At 37.9% G+C, this 22,758-nt stretch overlaps 3 protein-coding genes across 5 annotated transcripts; 1 reads left to right on the forward strand and 2 right to left on the reverse strand.

The window, feature by feature from the left end:
- The first annotated feature begins 9 nt into the window (after positions 1–9).
- LOC114475832 (pinopsin-like) lies at positions 10–4,764 on the forward strand. Its single transcript, XM_028466962.1, has 5 exons — positions 10–1,287; positions 2,342–2,510; positions 3,238–3,409; positions 3,482–3,715; positions 4,163–4,764. The coding sequence occupies exons 1-5, from the start codon at positions 810–812 to the stop codon at positions 4,364–4,366; spliced, it is 1,257 nt and encodes a 418-aa protein (XP_028322763.1). The 5' UTR covers positions 10–809; the 3' UTR covers positions 4,367–4,764.
- A 346-nt stretch (positions 4,765–5,110) lies between these two features.
- Positions 5,111–14,354, reverse strand: tpst1l (tyrosylprotein sulfotransferase 1, like). Of its 2 annotated transcripts, XR_003675510.1 has the most exons (7): positions 14,144–14,354; positions 10,243–10,930; positions 8,648–8,806; positions 8,299–8,552; positions 7,264–7,465; positions 6,581–6,718; positions 5,111–5,642 (listed from the first exon to the last, which is right to left on the reverse strand). XR_003675510.1 is itself a non-coding variant. In XM_028466943.1 (6 exons), exons 2-6 carry the CDS (start codon positions 10,648–10,650, stop codon positions 5,607–5,609), a joined length of 1,059 nt encoding a protein of 352 aa, XP_028322744.1. In that variant the 5' UTR covers positions 10,651–10,930; positions 14,144–14,354; the 3' UTR covers positions 5,111–5,606. The 2 variants fall into 2 exon arrangements, 1 of the variants encoding a protein (XP_028322744.1); XM_028466943.1 differs by lacking the exon at positions 6,581–6,718.
- Positions 14,355–16,263: 1,909 nt separating this feature from the next.
- crcp (calcitonin gene-related peptide-receptor component protein) lies at positions 16,264–22,498 on the reverse strand. Of its 2 annotated transcripts, none has more exons than XM_028466959.1 (6): positions 22,455–22,498; positions 20,649–20,685; positions 20,474–20,572; positions 20,296–20,390; positions 20,150–20,207; positions 16,264–17,129 (listed from the first exon to the last, which is right to left on the reverse strand). In XM_028466959.1, the coding sequence occupies exons 1-6, from the start codon at positions 22,460–22,462 to the stop codon at positions 17,004–17,006; spliced, it is 423 nt and encodes a 140-aa protein (XP_028322760.1). In that variant the 5' UTR covers positions 22,463–22,498; the 3' UTR covers positions 16,264–17,003. The 2 variants fall into 2 exon arrangements, with proteins under 2 accessions (XP_028322760.1, XP_028322761.1); XM_028466960.1 differs by having other exon boundaries at positions 17,098–17,129; positions 20,150–20,202.
- Between the last annotated feature and the right edge of the window lie 260 nt (positions 22,499–22,758).

Genomic DNA, 22,758 nt, shown 5'->3' on the forward strand with positions numbered 1-22,758 from the left:
ACATATCAAGGAAACACTGCCTCACTGAGGTGAAAAAATAAGATTAGACTTGTAAAACAAATAGATTATAAACTAAACTAATAAAAAGACTCATGTTGTAAGCTAAAATATGTTTGAGGGTGAATGAAAATACAACTTTTATGAAGCGAAAGACAAAAAGAAATGTCATAATAGGTTGTATGAGGGGAAATCAGTTTAGGCTATACAACAACTTCCATGTGGTACTGTATGCATTTTTACCAATCCATATTATCGAATAAGTAATGGTGAGGCTGAGGCAGGTGAGTTTACCACACAACCTTTGACCTCTGTACACAGATTCATCCGTTAATATTTGTTATTTTAGAGTGAGTATTTTGCCCCCAAATCCCATGGATAAACTGGTTTTCCCCTGAGTGGAGGGTTTCCCACTGCTCCTCAGAGATGGATTAATGTGATATATATAGTCTATAGTAGGGCATTACACCTTATTTATGAAAACATGTCAGTCTGAGTGGATTAATCAACATCTCGGCATATGGAAAGTGTTCTTTGGCTCACCCCTTCAGTCTGACAAAACATATAATATTAATAGGTTGGCTCTCATATTTAGGTCTTCAATCTGTCCTGATCTATGTTTTATTCAAGATGAACACATGCTTATGTAATAAATCCATATTTCTTACTTTTAAACAGTGTTATAGACTACAGTTTATGTAAACATTCCCTAAGGGTAGGAATATTGTTGTTAAATGCAGAGTGCATGCAGGGGTCCATTTGTGTGGGTGACTGACATGTCTATCCCTCTCTCCTCCTGAGGACTTGAACATATGGAGATGCCCTCTCGTGCTAAATTAAACCCCCTCACTGAGCCGCAGTGCATGCTGGAATCTGTAAAGTCTGCCACTACTCTACTAGTGGGGGCTACTTCACCTTTCATCATCACTCTGCACCGCGTTACCATGGTAATCCACCCGCAGCATAGCAACAACATCACCACCAGCGGACAAAGTTTGGTGTCGGACCCGGCCACCGGAGCTCTGAGTCGGTCGGGTCACACAGCGGTGGCCGTGGTTCTGGGTGTGATCCTAGTGCTCGGTTTCCTCGGGAACTTTCTTGCACTGATGGTGTTTTCACGGTTCCCCGGTTTGCGGACACCGGTCAACTTGTTGCTCATCAACATCAACGTCAGCGACATGTTGGTGTGTGTGTTCGGGACTCCGCTCAGCCTGGCTGCCAGTGTGCGCGGCCGGTGGCTAACCGGTTCTCACGGGTGTCAGTGGTACGGTTTCTCCAACGCTCTGTTCGGTGAGTGATCCAGCTAACTCTAGCCCTGCTGCACTCTCAACTTTTAAAGTCTATATTTTTAACATTTAACTAATTTTTCTTCCATTTGAGACAGAAATGTGTGTAAAACAGCATGTTCCATATCATTGTTAAAAATGTGTACACATGAAAAATAAATCCAAAAGTAAATGTTAAATATAAACAAATGTTGAATCTTAGATAGATTTATATTTAATATTTATATTTAACTTTTACACTTTGATTTAACATTTACATTTAACATTTGGATTCAACGTTTACATTTAGATTTATTTTTCATGTGTACACATTTTTAACAATGATATAACACAGGGGATCTCAACTGGTCTCGCCCTGGGACCCACGCTCATTAAATCGCGATCCACTTTTTTTTTTTTTTTTTAAGAATTCCACCAACCAAATTTAGTTTTTCAAAAATAGCTGTTGAAAACACACATCGAATTTTTAAAAAAATTGTTTTAATAAATCTATATATTTTTCTGTGCTACATGCATTTCACAGCATGCCTGTCAAAATAAAAGACAAGTCCAACATGAAAGACACTAAGTACTTATTTTATTTTTGACCAGCTGTCCGCGACCCACCCAGTACAGCTCCGCGACCCACCAGTTGAGAATCACTGATATAGAAAATTAGTTAAATGTGAGGAAAGGAAAGTGAGTTAAATGTTCAAAATATGTCGGCTATGAAACAGTGACCAAGTTTTTACATTTCTCACCCCATAGATAATTAAGTCAGTGATTATATTCCAGTTAAAAATCAAATGTAGATTATTTATTAATGGCATGAAATTAGGAAAACAGTTAAAATCATTAGTTGATTAGAAGTTTAATGTATAGTTTATATCCGTACAGGAGTCTGAACTGGTTACGTGCATTCGTAAAGATATATGGATATATTGAGGATGTTTTCATCAGTATTGATGATGACTCATACTTCCCCATAGGCTATGATTATAACTGTTATCATATGTAAAGAGAAGCCTGTCATTAACTCTGTTAGCACTTAGGAGAGATTGTTGATGTCCCTATGGCAGGTATGGTGTCCCTCGTGTCTCTCTCTCTGCTGTCCCTCGAGCGGTATTTTACAGTTCTTGGCAGAATACGGACGGACTCCTCTCAGTACTGGAGAGCATGGATCGCTATCGCAGCCTCCTGGCTTTATTCACTCATGTGGACTGTGCCACCACTGCTGGGCTGGAGCAGGTCTGTACGGTTGGACTTTTGTTATTTCACTTCCCTTTGTGGACCTTAAAAGACAGGAATGTTCCAACTCACAGAAAGTTATAATGGTTAAGAATATAGGCTTCATTTATTTTACACCCTCCCATTTTAGTATTTCTACTGTAGGTCAAACATCTTCTGTAAGAACATCTTGTTAAAAATCTTAATAAGCTGTCAGAGTAGGGCTGGGCGATATTAACCTCGATATTTTTCCTCAAAATGGCGATATGCGTTTTAACAACTGCACAATACGCAAAGGGACAGCATGTGTGAGTGACTTCTGTAGTGTGGCTTGTTTTTAGGGGAAGGTCTGGGTTAGGAAGCACTCCGCAATCCCTTTAACTGTGCTTTTCATGCTGTTCTGGGAAGTAACAAAGGCAGCAACTGCTAAAATGAATATTTTAATACAAAAATATAAATATATTTCTCGAAGATATTGAAAAATTGTAAAGGACACTGACTGTACTCTTTGAATAATATTAAATACTTGTATGATGTAATTTGTACTGTGTGACTGCATAGATAAAAACAAGTTAAAAAAAATAGATATATCTCAATATTGTCATTTTCTATATCGCCAAAATAGAAAACTCAATATATCTTGACTCATGATATATTGCCCAGCTCTTTGTCAGAGTTAAATTTGGTTATTATCGAGCCAGTGTTTGTAAATGTCAGTGGTGGCCCTTATTGTGTTGTGTGTGAGCAGCTATGGACCCGAGGGTCCCGGGACCACCTGCTCGGTGCAGTGGCAGCAGCGCACGGCGGGGGCTCGCTCCTACATCAGCTGCTTGTTTGTGTTCTGCCTCCTTGTGCCGCTACTGCTCATGTTCTTCTGCTATGGGAAAATCCTTGTGGCAGTCCATGCAATGGGGAGGCAGGTGAGCTGGCCGCGTGACCTTTGACCTCTGTGCCAAGTCTCAGACTTTAATGTGTGAGTATTCTGTCCACAGATCCCACAGATTAACCGGTCCTCTACTGAGAGGAGGGAAGGTCGTGTCCTGCTGATGGTGGTTGTCATGGTAACAGGCTACTTATTGTGCTGGATGCCGTACGGTATCGTGGCAATACTGGCCTCTTTTGGACGTTCGGGTCTGATGTCGCCCGGTGCCAGTTTGATTCCTTCATTGCTGGCAAAGAGCAGCATTGTGATCAATCCCATCATTTACGTGCTGCTCAACAACCAGGTAGATTATTATGAAATGTTGACACTTCAAAAATGATTTCGGAGTACGGTTTCAAAGACATTTTAAACAGCAGGGAAAATAGAGATAATTCACGTTTTGGTGCCAAAAAAAACAGCAGCGTCCTCATATATGTGCTCTTATTTTGAATAGAACAACTTCTGGTCTCACCATAATGAAAAACAGGCATTTTGTTTTGTTTGTTTTTGTCCTCTGGTATTTCTGTATTTTGATTTTAGAAACAAAAATTGAAAATCAACCATTTTTAAATGTTTGTTTATCCCTTCTTGACCCTGACAAAGAAATATGCCTGTAATTTCAATTTAAGTTTTTCATTTTGAAAGCAAAAATCAAATAACCAATCATTTGTGTTTTTCGATGTACTTATCTGAATGAAAAATTTCATGACCAAAACATACACTGACCCATCATGCCATCTTTTTCTGTCAGTTCTCCAGGTGCCTTCTGTACATGTTCAAGTGCACCTCAGAAGCTCCGCCCACTCCTGTTCACCTGACCTTGCCTAGCAGTAAAGGTTTGTGGGTTCAAGCTGCCAACATGTCAACAGAAGGACAAAAGCCTGCTCTGGTGCTCCTGGCACGGTATAAACCACAACAAACCAACCTGAACCCATCCATTGTTTACAGCATCTGACGCACATGGTTTTTTAATGTATTGTTCGGCTGGTGATTGGAAATGTATTGGTTTGTGTTGCATTTGTACCACTAGATGGCGCTGTGACCTTTTTTTAACCCTGTAGACTGTGACAAAGGGTGTCAAACACATTTTAGTCAAGGGGCCAAATACGGACCAGTTTGATCTCAAGTGGGCCACATATTATCGATGGGAAAACAGGTAATTTCAACATTAATGTGTCCTAGTTTGCATTTTCGCGTATAAATAATATGTTAAGAATGTAATGAAGCTACAATACCCAGGCAATAAATGACAACTATCATTCCCTGTGACTAACTTTTCTTTAATTTCGTGAAATTTTGTGAAGACTTTTGAGGAAAATTGCAGGATTTTGGAAAAATTTTAGATTAAAAATGTCTGCCATCATGTGATATAAGCACGGGAAAACTGTGAGCTCTGCAAATACTGCAAAACTTTATGGAATTTTGTGGTTATTTACACAATGATTCTGTTTTCTCTGTCTTTTTTGCATTCCCCTGTGGGCTGAATTGGATGCTCCGAAGGGCCAGATTTGGCCCCCAGGCCTCAAGTTTAACAGATGCTTTAATGGTTATATCCTACGGAGCAGATTAGGAAGTAATGCAATAAAACATATACAGTAGCTGGTGATATGCACCTATTGAAGTTGGTTGCAACATGCCAATAACCAAGAAAGAAGAAGAAGAAAGTCAAAGATTACAGTAAAGAAATAAGTAATTTAAATCGTTTTTGTTTGTTTGTTAATGCACATAAATTTATAAAATAATTACAAAAATTCATGTTTCAAAATTCAAGAGTGATCAACCTGAAAATAAGTTATTTGAAAAATAAACAAATCTTCAAAAATATTCAGTCACGCTCCCTCAGGGAAGGATTCACCTGAAGACACTTTTCACATTGTGGGTAAATCACGGTAATGGACACGATGAAGCACTTCATCGTAGGAGGAGGAGGATGATGCAGCATCAGGACATCAGTGAGGGAATAATGCTGACGGAGCATCTTTCCCTCAGCAGGAAGTCCAGTCCTGACCTGACAGCCTGGATTCAAACCCGAAAACCAGGCGATAAGTCCTTTTTTAAAACACTCCACCAGTACGCAGACTTGAACACACACAAAACGCTAATGAATGACTCGAAAAATGTATGTGTGACAAATAAAACCTTTGTGAGCTGGAGCTCTGCTTAAGGTGCGCTCGTAGTGTAGAGTACAGTGGCATCTAACTGGGGTGAGGAGTTTCTGCTGCTTTCACACCCTGCAGAAAGAAGAGACAGAGAGGTCAGTAATGACAGAGAAAATTATTTAAGAAACATGCACAGCTAAATCATAGTGAGATGTCTTTTGTGATCCTCCTGATATTCAGTTTAACAATTTAACATAATGTGTGATTAAATCCAAGTACAAGAGTTTTCTTTGTTTTGAGTTTTCCTGCAGTGACAAACATTAAATTCTCTACTGTGAGGTCATTATTTAGCACCGCGTAAGTTGTGTGGTCCTCTGTGTCTTTTATTTTATGTTTTTGAGTTTTATTCTTATTTATAGTTTTTAATGTGTTTTTATTTATATTTATTCTTTTAAACTGTTTTATTTTTATTTATTGTTTTATACTCATTTAGTGGCAGAGCTCATTTGTATTGTTTTGGTTTTATTGTTGTGGTCGCATGTTCAGCACTTTGGAAACGTTTTGTTGTTTAAATGTGCTATATAAATAAAGTGGATTGGATTGGATTGGATTGGATTATTTAGTGTGAAAAGGGGTATTGGAGGAGTAAAGAAAAATAAAAATCATTATTTGGCTTTATTATTATCATTACTTTGTCACTGCTGTTCCATCATATGTAACTGCACATCCTAATCATTATTATTTAAAGTTTTGAAGAAGAATTTAACTCAAATTTTTACTTTTTTTTTCCAAAAAAGGTTAGATTTTTGACCCACTTGTTGAAATTTTGAGTAGATTACTTGTGATTTTTTTTTCTGTGGCTTTAACAAAAGCAATTTCCCCTTGGGATTAATAAAGGAATTCTGATTCTGATTTCTGTTGTCGTCTTGTGTACTTTTTGTATAAATATTGTTGAGTTTTTTGTTTTATTTTACTCATTTAGTATATTTTTATTATAAATACCTTATGTGTGGTGAGGGCGTGTTTTGAGATGTGTGCCTGCGTACGTGCGTGGGTGAGAGACTAGCTACCTGTCCTCCTGGTTGGCGTGTGGGACTCTCGCCATCTCCTCCATATGGGTTCTCTCTCACACACGCACGTGCATCAGCTGCGCGCATGCACACACTCCGTCACAAGTTGTTGAAATGCGTGTCCCCCAATGCGTGAGACTTGAGAGAGAAAAAAACGGACCCGGACGTACCACGACGCGATCAAAATTTGGAGCCGTAATCTCAAAACAAAATGAAAATAAACGTTTTGCAACACACTTAAATAACTTGAAGCAGTACAAAAACATTTTTAATATAGACCTTCTTTTGTGGACTGGAGGAGGGTCTTCTTCTACCGATTATTAGAGGTTATAAATGAACACTAGCGCCCCCTCACACTCAGGTCAAAAGCTGAATAGGTTTAATTTCTCGTGAACATGAATGTGCCGTCCGGGCTAAAATAAAATTAAAATAAATGTTTAGCAACACCAAATAAGTCCAAAATTATGCATACACACACACTCAGCCTGTGTGCAAGCTTGCAAAAAAACTTCAGGTCGAACAGACACTGCGTCAGGGGAGATATTTGCTCCACACACACGCACCACAAAGCACTTCCTTGATTTACTAGAGATAGAATAATGATCTTTATATATATATATATATATATGGTGTGCACGCGCAACATTTCATCCAACACATGAAAAGTGACTTTACATCCTCACCTGTGAGTAGTTGTACTGGGACACCATTGGCTCTGGCCTAGTGTAGTCGGGGGGGTTTGCTTGGGGATCATAGCCGAGGCGAGCCAACATGGGGGCAATTTCAGCCATGTCACTCACCACGTCAGAGGGAATGTTTCCCACCCACTTGGAGAGGGCATCTGTGTTCACTGGCTTCATCACCTGGTCTGTGGAACGTTCAACCCTGGACAAATGACATCCAAAGTAAATTAGCACGGAATCCACTTCATCCACTTTTAATACCACCGTTTATAAGTGTAGTGATGAATCTTAAACTTTTCTTCAATAAAGAACCGTTCCATATATAAAATCATAAAGTTCTTTACAATAAAAACATTTGCTGTACCACAATCCCACTAACTGGTTTATTGGTCTTCTATTGTATCCAAAACTGCACGATTCACTAAAACAAGTTTGCAAATTCTGCTGCAGTATGACCTAATTAATTAAAACACAAGCCAAATTTGGGTTTAGCAGCTCGCAGCAACCGCCAGATATCACCAAATCCTCTGAGCTTCACAAACTAGTTGAAAACCCAAATAATATAAAAGCACTGTGGGAGGTGTGTAAGCTGCACTTGACCTACAAAAGCCTGGCTGTTTAATTATTTCACAGTTTTGAGTCCTGTGTGTGCTCACGACTCATAACCTGTACTGGATTCAGCGACTTCAAACTCAATAATAATAATAAAATAATGGGCTCATGGTCAATGTCTGCACAATAGATACTGCAATTGTTATCGCATTTACCAATTGCTCAATTTGTGACTCAAGAAAGTTTTTTAATTCATGATTGTTTTTGTTTGAAATCATAGGTCATAAAACATAAAAGCTGCTGGTCCCTCTAAAGAAACAGAATTTCCCCTCATAGATGGCCCTGTCTCCACATGACTGTTCTACAATGTCCATGTCTGTGTTCAACCACCTTCAGGTACAGTGGGGGTCCCCTGTCTCTGGCACCTTTATTTTGGGGGTTTAAGTCTGAAAAGGTTGAGAAGCCATGCCTTAAAGCACTCACTTGGAAAGAGACACGCCTCCTGCCTTTCCAATCAACTCTTCGTGGTGGAGAACTGACGAGTCCCACTGCAGGTCCAGGAAATGAAGCAACTTCCTCATTTCCTGCTCAGGTTTGAGAACAAGCTGCTCGTAGCGAACTGGCAAACATCTGGACTCGCCCACTGACTGGCACTGGTTGTACATGGTTTCCACGGCGCTGCTCCACTTCGTCAGACAGTCCCTGTAGTTAGACAGGTCGAATCCAGAGATGGTCACCTGTGAGTAAAGGTACAGTGAGAGAACTGATTAAGTCATGGTTTAACAACATCATCCAGTGAGGAGATTGATGTTGGAGTAAGGAGGAGGCGCACCTTGCGTGATATCATGGAGTGGACTGTTGCTCGTCCGTCTCTTATCATCAGCACAAACTTTCCTTTTGGGAAAATGCTAGCTAAGTAAGACAGAGACTTCAGGGCAAACGGGTCCTTGTTACAGAGGCGAGGGGCCGGCTCCCCGTGACCCACGATCACCTGGAAGACGAACACATTAAAAAAACATTACAGAAATTACCACAACTGTGCGGTGATTATAAATCTGGACTCGCAGCTGAAATGTTATTTGTTTAGTGCTCAGGACTTTCTGCACAGAATTTGCAAGTTCCTCATGAGTATGCATGAGTCACAGTGGATACTCCTACAGTGCAAACATGTGCTAGTCAAGTCTGTGCACTGACTGTAGGAGTGAGTGTTGTGACTATGTTTGTTAGACCCGTGAGGGACTGGACACCTGTCCAGGGTGTATTCTGCACAGGGTAAAGCTGGGTACAAAACAAACAAATCGGACTGTTTTTGTCCCAATTTCCTCCCTTCCTGACTAAGGACGGCAAATTATTTAATGTTTTCTAAGATTATTGTGTGGTTTGAGGTTTATTATTATGAGTGAATTTGTCCCGATCTCCAATATTAAACTTGTTCTATATTTACATCCAGGCCTGAATTTATTCGTTCAATAAACCGACTAAATTATGAGTGTCGATGCTAGGGTGGGGGAAAAAAATCAATTCACATGAGAATCGCAATTCTAATCATCCACGATTCTGAATCAATTCAGAATCGGCAAAAAAAAAAAAAAAAAATATACATATATATATATATATATATATATATATATACACATTTTTTTTTTTTGCAACATACAAGACAAAAAGACAGGGACAAACAACAATGTGATAACTCAACAGCATACACCCAGGGAACAATGGAATGAAGAGAGGAAAAAATGTATATTAATAAAAAAATAATATAAAAATAAAAATACTAATAATCATTTTTAAAATTTCTAAATTGACTCATCCGGCAGCCCCAGCGGCCTGAGAAGCTTATTTTGAGTCAAGAATCGATTTCGAATCGAATCGTGACTCTAAGAATCGAATCGAATCGTGAGACACCCAAAAATTCACATCCCTAGTTGATGCATAGTTTTTGTAAGACCACTGGGTCTGTTTTTTGCTCTGTCAGGCTGCGCTCCGCCTACCCGGACTACTTGTTTTAATGAAAAACCGCTGCCCCACTTCCACTATATATTTCTGCCCACTCTGTAGGCTGCCCTCGTGCCTGCAGTGTCGGGTGGAAGAAGCAGAGGTTATCTGGAAACTGTTCAGTTAAAACTGCATGGTAAAGTGCCAAAGTAGCAGCATCACTAACACATTCTATCCCAGTGCAAGATGGTTATTGAACACATAAGAGGTGTTCGGTCATTACAGACCATTTGATCATTTGTAATCCACATGATCAATTATGTTATTAATCATTTTTGCAATACGGTATTTTATAAGTTCCACATATTGTGGTTGATGCAAATTTCGAGAAGGTCTATATATATTAATTCTATTTTTTCATTTGACCTCCCTGACAAGAATCTCAAACTAATATAATAATAATAATAAAAGAGATGGATGCCAACTTACCTCCAACAGAAAAGCTCTCACCGCAGAGTTCAACACCTGGTCTGTGACCCCAGCCTCATCAAGCCGTATCCTCTCCTTCACTGAACGGCTCCATGTGGCCCTCATGGCCAGGAGGCGGGGTATGACTCGGGTCTCTTCTCCGCATCGCACGGCGTTGTGGGCGTCCAGCATGGCACGCATTAATGTAGTACCGCTCCTGGGAAACCCCCCGATGAAGATGATGGGTGTGTCTTCAGGGAAGTGCTCATTTAATGACAGGCTCTCATTTCCTGAGCCAAGGTTGAGCTCCATCCATCGGTGGCGATGGCTTTTAGGGGGGCAGTCTATACCGCTCATGCCCAAGTAGAGTAAAGAGGCAGAGCAAAGGAGCACGCAGCCTAGCAGCAGGTTTAATCTGGTCCCCCTCATGGTTAGGGGGTGAGTCAAACACTGAAATCCAGCAGGGGGCTTAGCAGCAGCTCCTTTAATTGGAAGTTACAGACCCTTAGTCCTGGTCTGTAGATTAAACTGAGACAGATTCAGCAGAAAACCTGGGATTGGATCTCTGAGGAATATTCAGCTGTATGCTGGGATGAATCATCCACGTGGTGTTGCAGCCCCCAAGGCCTGAAGTGTGAGTGTAGGATCCAGACGCGGGGCACTCCTTAGCCAGTCATGTGTCCCGACGTGCATTTCTTCAAAACGAAACCTGAGGAGGACATAATATATGATCAAATTAAATTCAGCTTCAATGCAGAATGGGAAAGTCTATCATGACATGAATTAATGATTGAATCTAAACTTCCAATAAACAACCCTACACTTGCCCGGCCGCACCGTGAATGAATAAGCAGTTATTATTCTGACGTTATTGCTAAGAACTCTAGCACAGTGAAACACACTCAGTATCTGCTGTTAAAGCAGCTACAGTATATCTGCGGACCTGTGGACAAAGTTCAACACCTGCAATGTTTACACATGACTTTTAACATGAGTTTGGTGCTTTAAATCCCAATCACACCACCACTAGTGAAACTTCACTTGTAAATGTATCAAGGTTGGGGTCAATTACATTTTTAAATTACAATTACGCCTTCAATCATCCATGTTCAATTACAACTCAACTACGATTACGTTGACTGGCATTTTTCCCAGTTACATATTTGAATTTATTGATTGCATATTAATAAACAGACATGCTGTAAATGAGCCAGAGTTAGCAAAAGTGGCTAGTTTTTATCTGGTGTCCCTGGCCAGATTAACCTAAAATGTAAAAGGTATTAAAATACAGAGAGAATACAACATGAGGAGAACAGTTGTGACAAATAACAAAATATTACTGATAAAATAAAGCACCAGGCCATGACTAAAATTCTCAGAATTTCCACACAGTAAATTACAACAAAATAGTTCATCTATACATAACACAAAAGAAACAAACAATGTACAAAAATCTAAATAAAATAAAAGGCTTCATAAATAAATAATCACAATTATTATTTTCCCTATGAAAGTCAATTACAATTACATTCTGAATTACTAAAGTTACATTACAATTAATCACAATTACTGAGCCTTTAATAAATAACTCCTTAAAGCTTAACCTTCCTCTTCTGTTAGCATCTCTTATGACAACACGTCACTTTTGACCCAAAAAGTAAAAACCTTTAAGAAAAGTCATAAAGAAGAATCTTCGTTGGACAAGCAATTTTCGTTAAATTTACATTTCCCCATGTTGTTGAAAGTTGCTACAAGTATGACGTGCGTCTGCACAGAATTATTTTAAAATGTAAAACTGATACTTATACTTATTATGTGTTATAATTTAAGACTTTTGAAACATTGATTTAAGACATTTGAATGACAATTAAGGCCTTATTTTCAAATTCATGAATTTAATGCCTTTTAAGACTTTTTAAGGATACGTGGGAACTATGTTTTTTTAGAGAATTTCCATGCCAACTACAAAGTCAATTATTTGAAGTCAATTACAATTCAATTACAACAAACATATTTTTTCATTTACGATTACAATTATATTTGCGTCCTAATTAAATACCAATTACAATTATAGTTGACCCCAACCCTGAAATGTATACTTTTCTGCTTTATTTTGGTGACGTTTACCCTTAAATACCTGCACAAGTTTTTGGGAAACCTATAGAACATCTGGGTGGTCAAAATACTGAGACCAGGCAAACATGCTTATGAGCTGCCATTAAGCCAAGCTAAGTTTGCAGCTATCTGCAAGCTTTACATGTAGGTATGCAGCATTTTAATACAGATTAAGCTAGTTGGACTTTACAGAGATTTAGGGCAACACAAGATCAGCCTCATAATATTCTACCCTAAGGGTTTTAAAGAGCTGAAACACATAGCGGTGCATTAGAAATATCCACAGTCTGATGTTGTCTCCAACAAAGAATCCATTTAAAGATTTATCTGACCATCGGGTACATATACACAATCTATACATACTTAATCTTAATGGTTGATATGATACAAATAAAATAAATGCTGTCACAAAGGGGCATGACATTATTCACAAACATTTCAAGCTATACTAAATTACAATTAAAACTGGGAGATTTGAGATGTTTTATTCTATATTGATTCTAATTTTTTTTATTGTCTTTTCTTTATAAAAAAATTTAAATCATAAAATATTTGATTGACATAGAAATATGAAAAACATATTTCCACTGAATAAATGTAAACTAACAGTGAGAGGATTCATTTTGTGCACTAATCATGGGCAAGCAAACAAACATCTATTAACATATGACAACAGCCTGAGGTCTCATCATGTGTGCAGCAATAAAATAAATGACAGCATTAATTCAAAGCCAATGGCTCTGAAAAGCCGTCAGCAAAAAAGAAGAAAAAAGACCTGAACCTTGCTTTCTCTGTTGTGACGCGCGGCCTTGTTTCTGTGCACAGTTACGCATTCACTTTGATTGACAGTCTCAAAAACAGGAAGTCGAAGCCTATTGGCTGGGAGCACTCGGCGATCGTTTCCATTTGTATAGGGGCCTATAGGACAAAGGAGGGACTTATATACATTAATGTATATGAATGACCACTGGCAGTAGACCATAGTAAAAGACTAGTTAGGTATTTTTTTTTGCATTTCAAAAGAATTATACATAAACATAGATTTCTCAGAAACTCTGATATCAGCTTTAAGTATAGAATGCAGTTGTTTGATATTGCGTGTGATATATTAGGAAAAAAAATTAATAATTAAAAAATTATATATATATGTATATTGTATATATTATAATATATATTATTTTAATGAGTACATTTTTTTTAATCAATTACTAGACATTTCAGGGAGGCCCCATTTTAATTCCAGGGGACCCCACATGGGTTTACGGGCCCAAGATTGAAAAACACTGTCTTACCCTTCAATTAAAGTGAAACCGTGCATATTTATAATTTTTTAAATGTATATGAAGCTGGTAGCCCTTCGGATTATTCACTAGCTATGAAGTAGCTCTCCATTTCAGAAAGGTTGGTGAAGGTTGGTGACCCCTGGTCTATAGCGTTTATTATGGAAGGACCTCGGTGGTTAAACGTGTTTGATTCTAGTCTGTGTTGGCTTTATGTACTGCATTAATGAAAATAAAACACGGTAATGTGCATGTTGGTGGTGGGGATTCTGTTGTCCTTGAATAAATAGGATTAAAGCAGGGCGGCAGCGCGCGGGGCCCTGCAGCTGTACACATCTGGTCCGCCTGCCCTAAAAACACACCAGAGACAGGAAACCACCAGGTGACCGACCTGCTAACACACACACACACACACACAGCGTCACACTGCCTTCGTGTGTACCGACCCAGACTGTCTGTCGGTACCTGTGAACGCACTCAACGTGTCGGTAAATAACGGTATCACATCAAATATGGAGCTCACTCACCGACACAGAGGGAAACACACACATCCTTGGACCCGAGTCCTCAATACGTGACACGAACGGATCCTTTCTGGCCACAGACTCGTCAGTGTTTCTTCCCTAACAGGCTGAGGTTGAAAATATTAAATATATTTAGACACAAACATCGTTTAATGGCCTAACTTTCACCGTGAGAAGTCGAGCTGTGACAACCGTTTAGACAGAAAGAAACACAGCAGGCAGGGGGAAAAAAAGTCCCCGCCGCTGATTGGTCAATGTTTTGGATGTGTTCTTAAAACACAGTTGTTAGGAGGATTCCTATTGGACGAGGCGTTAAAGGCCACTCCCACCACGATGATAAAGTGTCTTCTCACATTAGAGGCTGAAATTACTTTACAGCATCGATTAGTGTGCGCTAAGTGAAAGCCCGCCGGGGAAATGTAATCACACTGTGGGATGTGGTGCAGGTTAAAGCCGCCTCATTTCATTTACTCATCTCTTTTTATGAAGAGTAGAGCTTTGTTGACGCTCACAGGATTACAAGCATCTCACATGGCAGGCAGAGATTCCCACAGGAAGCTTATATCTGTGAGAAAATTAGATCAGTAAGTTAAAATATAATATTAACAACTAAAATATGTTGTGAGTAACTAAATTAAATAGACCAGCAGTCTCAAATTGCCATTTTCAGTTGATTTTTTAGGACCAACTTGTGTTTTCAATTCAATATTTGTATTTTTTTTTTTTTTTCTAAATTAATAATCAATTGATTGCATTTTTACATGATTAAAGTAAAAATATCCACAAATTTACTTTCAATTTTTCCCATATTTTATTGGCAGGTAGCGTCTTATATATGCTGTCAAATAAAACAGAATCAACAATCCTTTTGATTGTTGATTTTGATACGAAAATCAATTCTAGGTAATAGTAATTAGAGTTATATAATGACTTTTAATAGCCATAATTTAATTACTGACAAAATTAAGTTAAATAAATAAAGGCAGAGAATGGAGAGCATGGTAACTCCACAAGGTCTGCTTTTTGGGGGATGTGACTTTTCAATTATTATAATTTTTTTAGGGGAAAAACTAATGATATCTGAGTTTGTGTATGATTTGAATAGTAACGACAAATATCGCAATCGTTAAAAACTTAATACAAATGGAGTCAGAGCTGCCACAGTCAAGTTACTTTACCAACGAAAGCATCAGAGTGAATCCAGTTTACACATGTTTTATTTATGTCTCTTATCTCCTTATAAACATTACTAATGGAAACAATAAAACATACGTATTGATCCATGCCAAGTTAACTTTGCTTTCAAAGTAGAGGAGACATATAGTGGACAGAGTCTGACAAGCCAATGATAGGTTTACAGTGCATTAATGTTGTTGTTGTGTGTGAACTGACTTTATTTTCATTGGCAGAGCAATATTGTCTGCCAGTTTAAAAAAAAAAATCATCTGCCAACCTTCATTTGAAGCAGATCAATGTATTCCAAATGGTTTGTTAAGCCAAAAAACTGTTAGTGATATGAGAAAAACTTGCTACACAGACTAGTTTTGTGATGCAATCACAGCTGTATAATATTTTTGGGGGATGGGTTTCATCCCTGTACTCAGTTATATTTCAATGACTTGCTGAGGCCATTACAGCATGTATACATACTGTACAAGTTATCACTCTGACTTAGAGTTAGAAGCTTTTCATTTCACGTTGGAGAAACAATGCGAGTAAATTGGTACACCTGAACTTTAGGTTTAACCCTTTTATCATCCACAAATATTACAAACACGTTTTACCCTTGGGGTCAATCTGACCCCAGGGATATTTACCTATAGAAAATTAATTTTAAGAAAATTGTTGACCAAGTTTTTGTGTCAGGCACTTTATTTGTTGAATTCATAAATAATCCCTTGATAATGAAAGCTTGACCCGTTCTCTTGAAATTAGTATGAATTTATCTTGAATAGTTTCCATCCTAATCTTACTGACATTAATCACACACAGACAATTTTTAACCAGTTAAAACAGCATGGGGTCAAATTGACCCCAGGGGAACATCAATGCATGCAATATGTGTTCAACACATTGAAAAATTATCATCATGATAATGTTATGCTTAATCAATTGTACCCATCAGATTAGGAAAAGTCATGAAATATGTCAATTATTTTTTGAATGATAAACATTGAATGGGGTCAAATTGACCCCAAGGATAACAGCAGGGTTAATCCAGGCAGTTAAAACCACGTGACTATTTATTATGTTTTTAGAGATGTGTGCATTTTGAGGCAGAGATTATGTAACGTGGTCAGTTTGCCTCAATTTCCTCTTAAACTGTTGAAAGAAATAAGAACAGGAAGTGGATTTTATAAAATAGGAAGCAACATTTTTAAATAATACCATCTTGTGCTGACAGTGCTTGAAAAGAAGTTTCTCTGTGCAAATTTTACGTATTGATGCAAAAATTCAAAAAAACAATGAAGAATGAGCTTCAATTATGTGAACAATTTGTCAGATGAATGCAGGTTTCAAAGTGTTTTTTTATTTTGTTTTTTTTTAATATTTTGCAGGAGTCATGCACCATTTTAGTCCTTATTTTTTCAACTTCTTGCTGCTCTCAAACCTACAAGGTAAACATCACTTCCTTCTTGCCGTTTCCTTTATGGACTGACTAATGATTACGCTTGAGAAGTTATTGAGCAGGGGGGCAAAAAGCCCCGTTTTAATATTGAAATGGAAGCTAGTTACTATAATAAAGCAACAATTTAAAAAAAAAAAACTGAGAAAAACTGTACATTTCATAATAACTTCCTCCAGACATCCAACAGCCATCAGGTAAAATAATCCAGTCCATCAGTTGTGTTCTGTCATTTTATCAAGACTCTTCACCGCCTTCAGTGGCGTTTTCCTGTTCCGGGTCTGCAGGGAGGACGCGACCAACGGTCTGAATGAGCTCCTCTATCTGTTCCTCTGATAAACGCTCTTCACTCTCCTCTACCATCTGGGTACAAAGAGAAAAAATAGGGCCATGTTTACCAGAAAATAACTAACGTTAACACATAAAAAATACTTCACACTGTGATTTTGTTGATTCTTTTTTTTTTGGGGGGGCTCAACACTACAAAAGTGCAATCTTTTTGAGACAGTATGAATTTATTTAATAGTGACCATCACCATCCCTCCCTAAAGAAATGTAAGAAACACTTTACTAAAGGGAGAATATAAAAAGAGAGGGCAGTGGTACGCCTAAGTGAGGGGGAAAGGAACAGGGAAGAGAGAGTCAGGGTGGGGAAAAGTTGACTATTTTATTTTGTTGATACTTAAAGGGCCCATGTTAAGCTAAATGAAAATTTCTGTGCTTTAAATATCATAAAAGTGCTATTGGGCTTCATACACATTCCCAAAGTGTTTTTTTCATTGATTCCCTCAATCGTTAGCTAGAGGGTGATCTGCTCCTTTATTACTGCAGGGTGAGCCCAAACACCTCGCTCCAATTTGATGGCGCGTTCCCATTTTGATGATGAATTTGACGCGGCACTGAGCTGGAGAAGCCGCCCCTCCAGGAAGCTCTCTGCCGTGATAGACATGTAAACAGACGAAGGTGAACATTTCAGCGTCCTTCGCACAGTGCTATGTATGTATTTTCTACAGTCTATGTATGTACCGGTGAACGCCCCGCCCCCATGCTCTGTTTTGAGTTTATGAAGCAGCATGAGCTCGGCTACGGAGTGGGAGGAGGAGGGCGGGCCGTTCTCTGGCCCTACGTCACTGTGAGGGGGGAGAGGAAGTCAGTGTCCTGTCTATAGACACACCCACTCATGAATATGCATAAGTAGGCCACAAATCAGCCTGTTTGTGTAGAGTTGCTCAGAAAGTGACTTTTCAGAGGCTAAAACTCTACTAAATACTAAAATACTATGTTTTTGGTGTTCTTAGAACAAATAGAGATGGGTGAAAAATAGCATGATATGGGACCTTTAAAAAGTAATAACCACCACATTAAGAAAATGTACAAAAACGGATCAAAACACAATACAGGACGTTGACAATCAAGAACTAAAACAGGAAATAAAACTAAAACCAAATTAAATCAGAGGTTGCCCAAAAGACAATTTTCCGATACTTTTTAAAACTTGTTTAAACTCATTAAAAAAAGGTGAAAAATGGCCCTGTTTTCAAATATCCACATTTATAAATGAAATATTTTGATTAATTAAATTTTTTAATTATTTTTAAACCAAATTTATTCCGACCAAAGTCAAGTGATGGAAAACCAGAATCCTGACTAGAAATCTAATCCTGTAATCAAATCTAAAAAGTCTTTGTGTGCTAACATAAAAAAAAAAAAAATCAATAACATAAATCACAAGAAGTTTAAGCAACTTTACTGAACAGGATGAGTTTTCCTGCAGTTTGGGGTCAGAGCATCAAATATTGCTCTAACTAGGGTTGGGGTCCATTACAATATTGGATGCATGACTGATCATTAATTACAACTATGATGTAATTATAATAGCAATTGAAAAAAAATGTTGATTTTGTAATTGTAATCGGCATGGAAATTCTATAAAAACTGTCATTTACAATTTAAATAAACACAAAACTGTGGAATCATGTTACAGTTCTATAATACACATAATTAACAATTATTAAAATATGTTTCATATCAAGTTTACCTGTCAGTTCTCTTGAAGATCATTTTACTATGTTAAAAACAAATTAAATCGAGCCGTATACTGACAGAAAAAAGGCTCAGACACCCACACCACAAATATTATACCAATATTTTCATGGATAAGGAAGCCCAACATGGTACTCAAAAGACGAAAAACTAATAAGATGATAGAAAATATTTTTTATTTGTGTATTTTACAGCTGATTTAAGACATGGATCAAAACTGACCATTATCACAAGAGATGCTAACAGAAAGCTAACACAAGAGGAAGGTTACGTTTCAGCGGCTTATTTATTAAGTGCCTATGTTACCAATCTAGATTAATCTTCGTTAGCTGGCTTCAACTAACAAAACATTCCCTGTCAGACAGGAGCCGTCTTACAACCGTCCATCACAACATGCTAATTTAAGCCAAGTGATTTCACCCGCGGTATGTGCGCTCTAATCACTTTATTACAGCACACACAGCGTATGAATGAATTAATTAATTAAAGACTTCAGCCATCCGCGCATACGATCGCGACAGGCTTCATCAGCTGACTGTAAATCAGTCCATCAGATATAAATCTATATCTTTCTTAAAGGATGTCATCGGCAAATGAAAGGATTGCATTTGTCCATCAATAACCTTCTTTCTTAAACTCAGCTGTCAGATTTCCACCAACCAGGATCTTCTACCATTGGCCAGGTTGTTTACTACGAGATCTGATTGGTCAGGAGGTGGGGCTTTAGGACTCGCTAAGGTCCAAGCCAGAGAAAAACCTGCTCGCGAGCAGGTTAGTTGTTCAGCATTAATTGCCATAGTGATTAAGCTCCAGCGAGCTTCGTAGTTCAGCATACACTGATTAAATCCCAGAAGTTAAAAGGTAATCTCGATTCGTAACATACCCCCTAAAGGCTAATTAATTGTAACTGAATTTTAGTAATTGAGAACATAATTGTAATTGACCTTCAGAGGGAAAATAATAATTGTAACTACATTTGTAATTGGGAAAAATGCCAGTCAACTGGTCAAAGAAATCATAATTGAGTTGTATTTGAACATGGATAATTGTAGACGTCGTAATTGACCTTAACGCTGCCTCTAACATGGGAGCTGCCACTTTTAGTTGTTGGTATGATGTAAACAGAATCGTCTCTGCTCTTGTAGTGAATATTCTCAATTACATAATCTATGATTAGAGGACGTGCTGATTGGCCGAGGGTCAACAAGTGAATTGAGAGCCGCTGGTTGTCGAGCCCTGGTCCAAATGTTAAGAATAATTTATTCATTCAAGAGAGAAATAAAAAAAAATGAGGAGAGTATTTAGGAAGTGTTGACAAGCCAGTGATGAAACAAACTCACCAACTGTATTTCTACTGCTGACTGTGGTCGTTGATTCAGGAGCTGCAGTTTTTCTGCTCTGAAAGGAACAACATGTTCATGTTGGTCAACCAGATATTTAAAAAAAACAAAGCATAACATTGTTGTTTCTGTTAGATTTGACTGACTTAGTGAGTTTGTGAGGCATCATGGTGGTGAGGAACTCTTTGATGATCTCTGGGCTCTGTCGGCTACACGGAGCCTTTGACAGATACTTCAGCGTCTGTGTGGAGACGCAGGGAAACGTGTCACCCAGAAAAAGTCACAAACAAGGCATTGACCGTAGTTGATGGTTGAAGTGCTGACCTCATACATGATGGTGTTGAGGTTCTGCTGTCCTATGCTGTGTTTGCTCTTCCCACTGTCCTTCCTCTGCTCCTTAAGGTCTGTCAGGAGTTTGAATACCTTTCAAACATAAATACATCAACACATCTTAGTGGAAAGCCAAACCATGAAAAACGTACAAAACACATCACATTACCTCATAATTACTGAGCATGGCAGCGCTAGCGTTCTTCCTGAAAGATAAGAAACATCTATTACAGCGTTTTTTTAATTCTCAACCCATGTATGGATAACTGTGGGTCACAGTCATCATTTATAATATGTCTAATTTCACATATACTCTAAACCCTACAGGTTCCCAACTGGTCTCACCTTTTTTTTTTTTTTTTTTTCACCTTGTCTGCACATGCTGTTGAAGGTTAACACTACAAGAAGTGCAATCTTTTAACAGCAATGCATATTTTATTATTGCAATTAAATAAATGAATTTATTTCATTGCATAATTGTGACCATCACCAGCCCTCCCTAGGGAAGGGTAAATACTTTATTAAAGGGAGGATGTAAAAAAGAGAGGGCAGTGTTACACCAGGGTGAGGGGGGTGGGAGTTAACAGGGAGGAGGGATACAAGATAGGAAAACGAATGGGTGGGGAATAGTCAATAAGTTTCAAGTGATGTGATGTGAAATTGTGGTTGTGTATATTGTGCTTTTTCTTTTAGAAATCAACAACCAAATTTAGTTTTACAAAAATAGCTGTTGAAAACTCACATATATTGTGTGTGTTTTTTTTAACGAAGTGTCTATTCATATGGAAACGTGTTAATGGACCCCGAGACTATTGACAGGAAAACGAGTGGTCTAAGTGCCTGACTCAAGAAGTTTCCCTTCCACTGCCGTGGGTTCGAATCCCGCTTTTGTCATGAATATATTTTCATTTTAACATATTTAACACGGCAAATTCCACCTTTAAAAATACAAATATGAAAAATATTAACATTTTAAGGTATTTACTGGTATAGGGTACAAATAAAAGGGTTAGAGTGGCAGCTAAAAATAAATATGAGCTAAAATAAAACTGATGGTACTTAAAGTCACGTGGTGCACCTATCACTTCACCTAACCTGGCCAATGAGGGGCGCTGCATACGGATAGAGGGGGAGTCCAGTGATACGTTTCCGTATGAATAGCCACGACCTTTTCTTTTTAAACATAAATTTATTTATTTTCCTGTGCAAAATGCATTTCACAGCATGCCTATCAAAATAAAAGATAAGTCCAACATAAAGTATTTATTTATTTTTGACCAGCTGTCCGCGACCCACCCAGTACAGGTCTGGACCTACTTTTGGATCCCGACCCACCGGTTGAGAAAAGCTGTTCTCGGAGGGACTAGAATGTTCTGGTTAAACATAAACAGATGTTGTTAGTGTTGACTATAGCAAAGTGGACTATTATTAGATTAGGTGGGGGTAAAACTAAAATATTAATCTGATGGGTGGGTGTACAAACTATGTTATTTTTTTGTATCAATAAATTGTGATCAATTACAAATTTATCTAACTCTAAATTTGATTAGAGCAAACCGACATTGACTGAGAATTTATTCAGTAAAAATACCAATATTTATCAAATTTTCCTTAATCGCGGCCATTTAATAATAATAATGTACACCAGATTATAATAGTAAATGAAAGGTAATCCGAAGGGTTTTTTTTGCTTTATTATAATTGAAACATGAGATTAAAAAGGGACACCGATTTACAACCGAATTAAATGATTGTCTCAAAATTTAGACGACATTCCGCCTTTTAAACAAAGTTTGTTACAAGCATTTATTTTTCCTCAGATGAAGATGATTATCGACAGCTCTTTATTAGACGTACACGAGAGGAAACAAAAACTGTCACTTTATAAATAAAGAGTTTTCGCAACATAAAGGACTTAATAAAATGATGGAATATATCCACTATTTACAAAAAACAGAAACACATTTTGACTTACACTTCCATCCTTAACAGCACGTGTGTCTCTTGTTAAAATGTTCGTGTAGAAACAGGAAACTTGGTTCCGTTTCCGCCTCCTCGAGGCAGAATATTATGAGTTAAAGCGGATGAGAAGAATATTTCTTCAGGTTTTCTGAATATAATTGCTATACTAATAAAAATGAATACAATTTAGGTTACGTTAGGGACAAACATTATTTAGCCAATAATTGCCATCCAACAAACTAGCAAACCATTTCTATTTGATAATAAACCACATTTTCAACTCTATCAAGTCAGTCCATCTCTTTAAATATGCTTAT

The sequence above is a fragment of the Gouania willdenowi genome, chromosome 14 (assembly GCF_900634775.1).
Source record: "Gouania willdenowi chromosome 14, fGouWil2.1, whole genome shotgun sequence".
NCBI lineage: Eukaryota > Metazoa > Chordata > Actinopteri > Blenniiformes > Gobiesocidae > Gouania > Gouania willdenowi.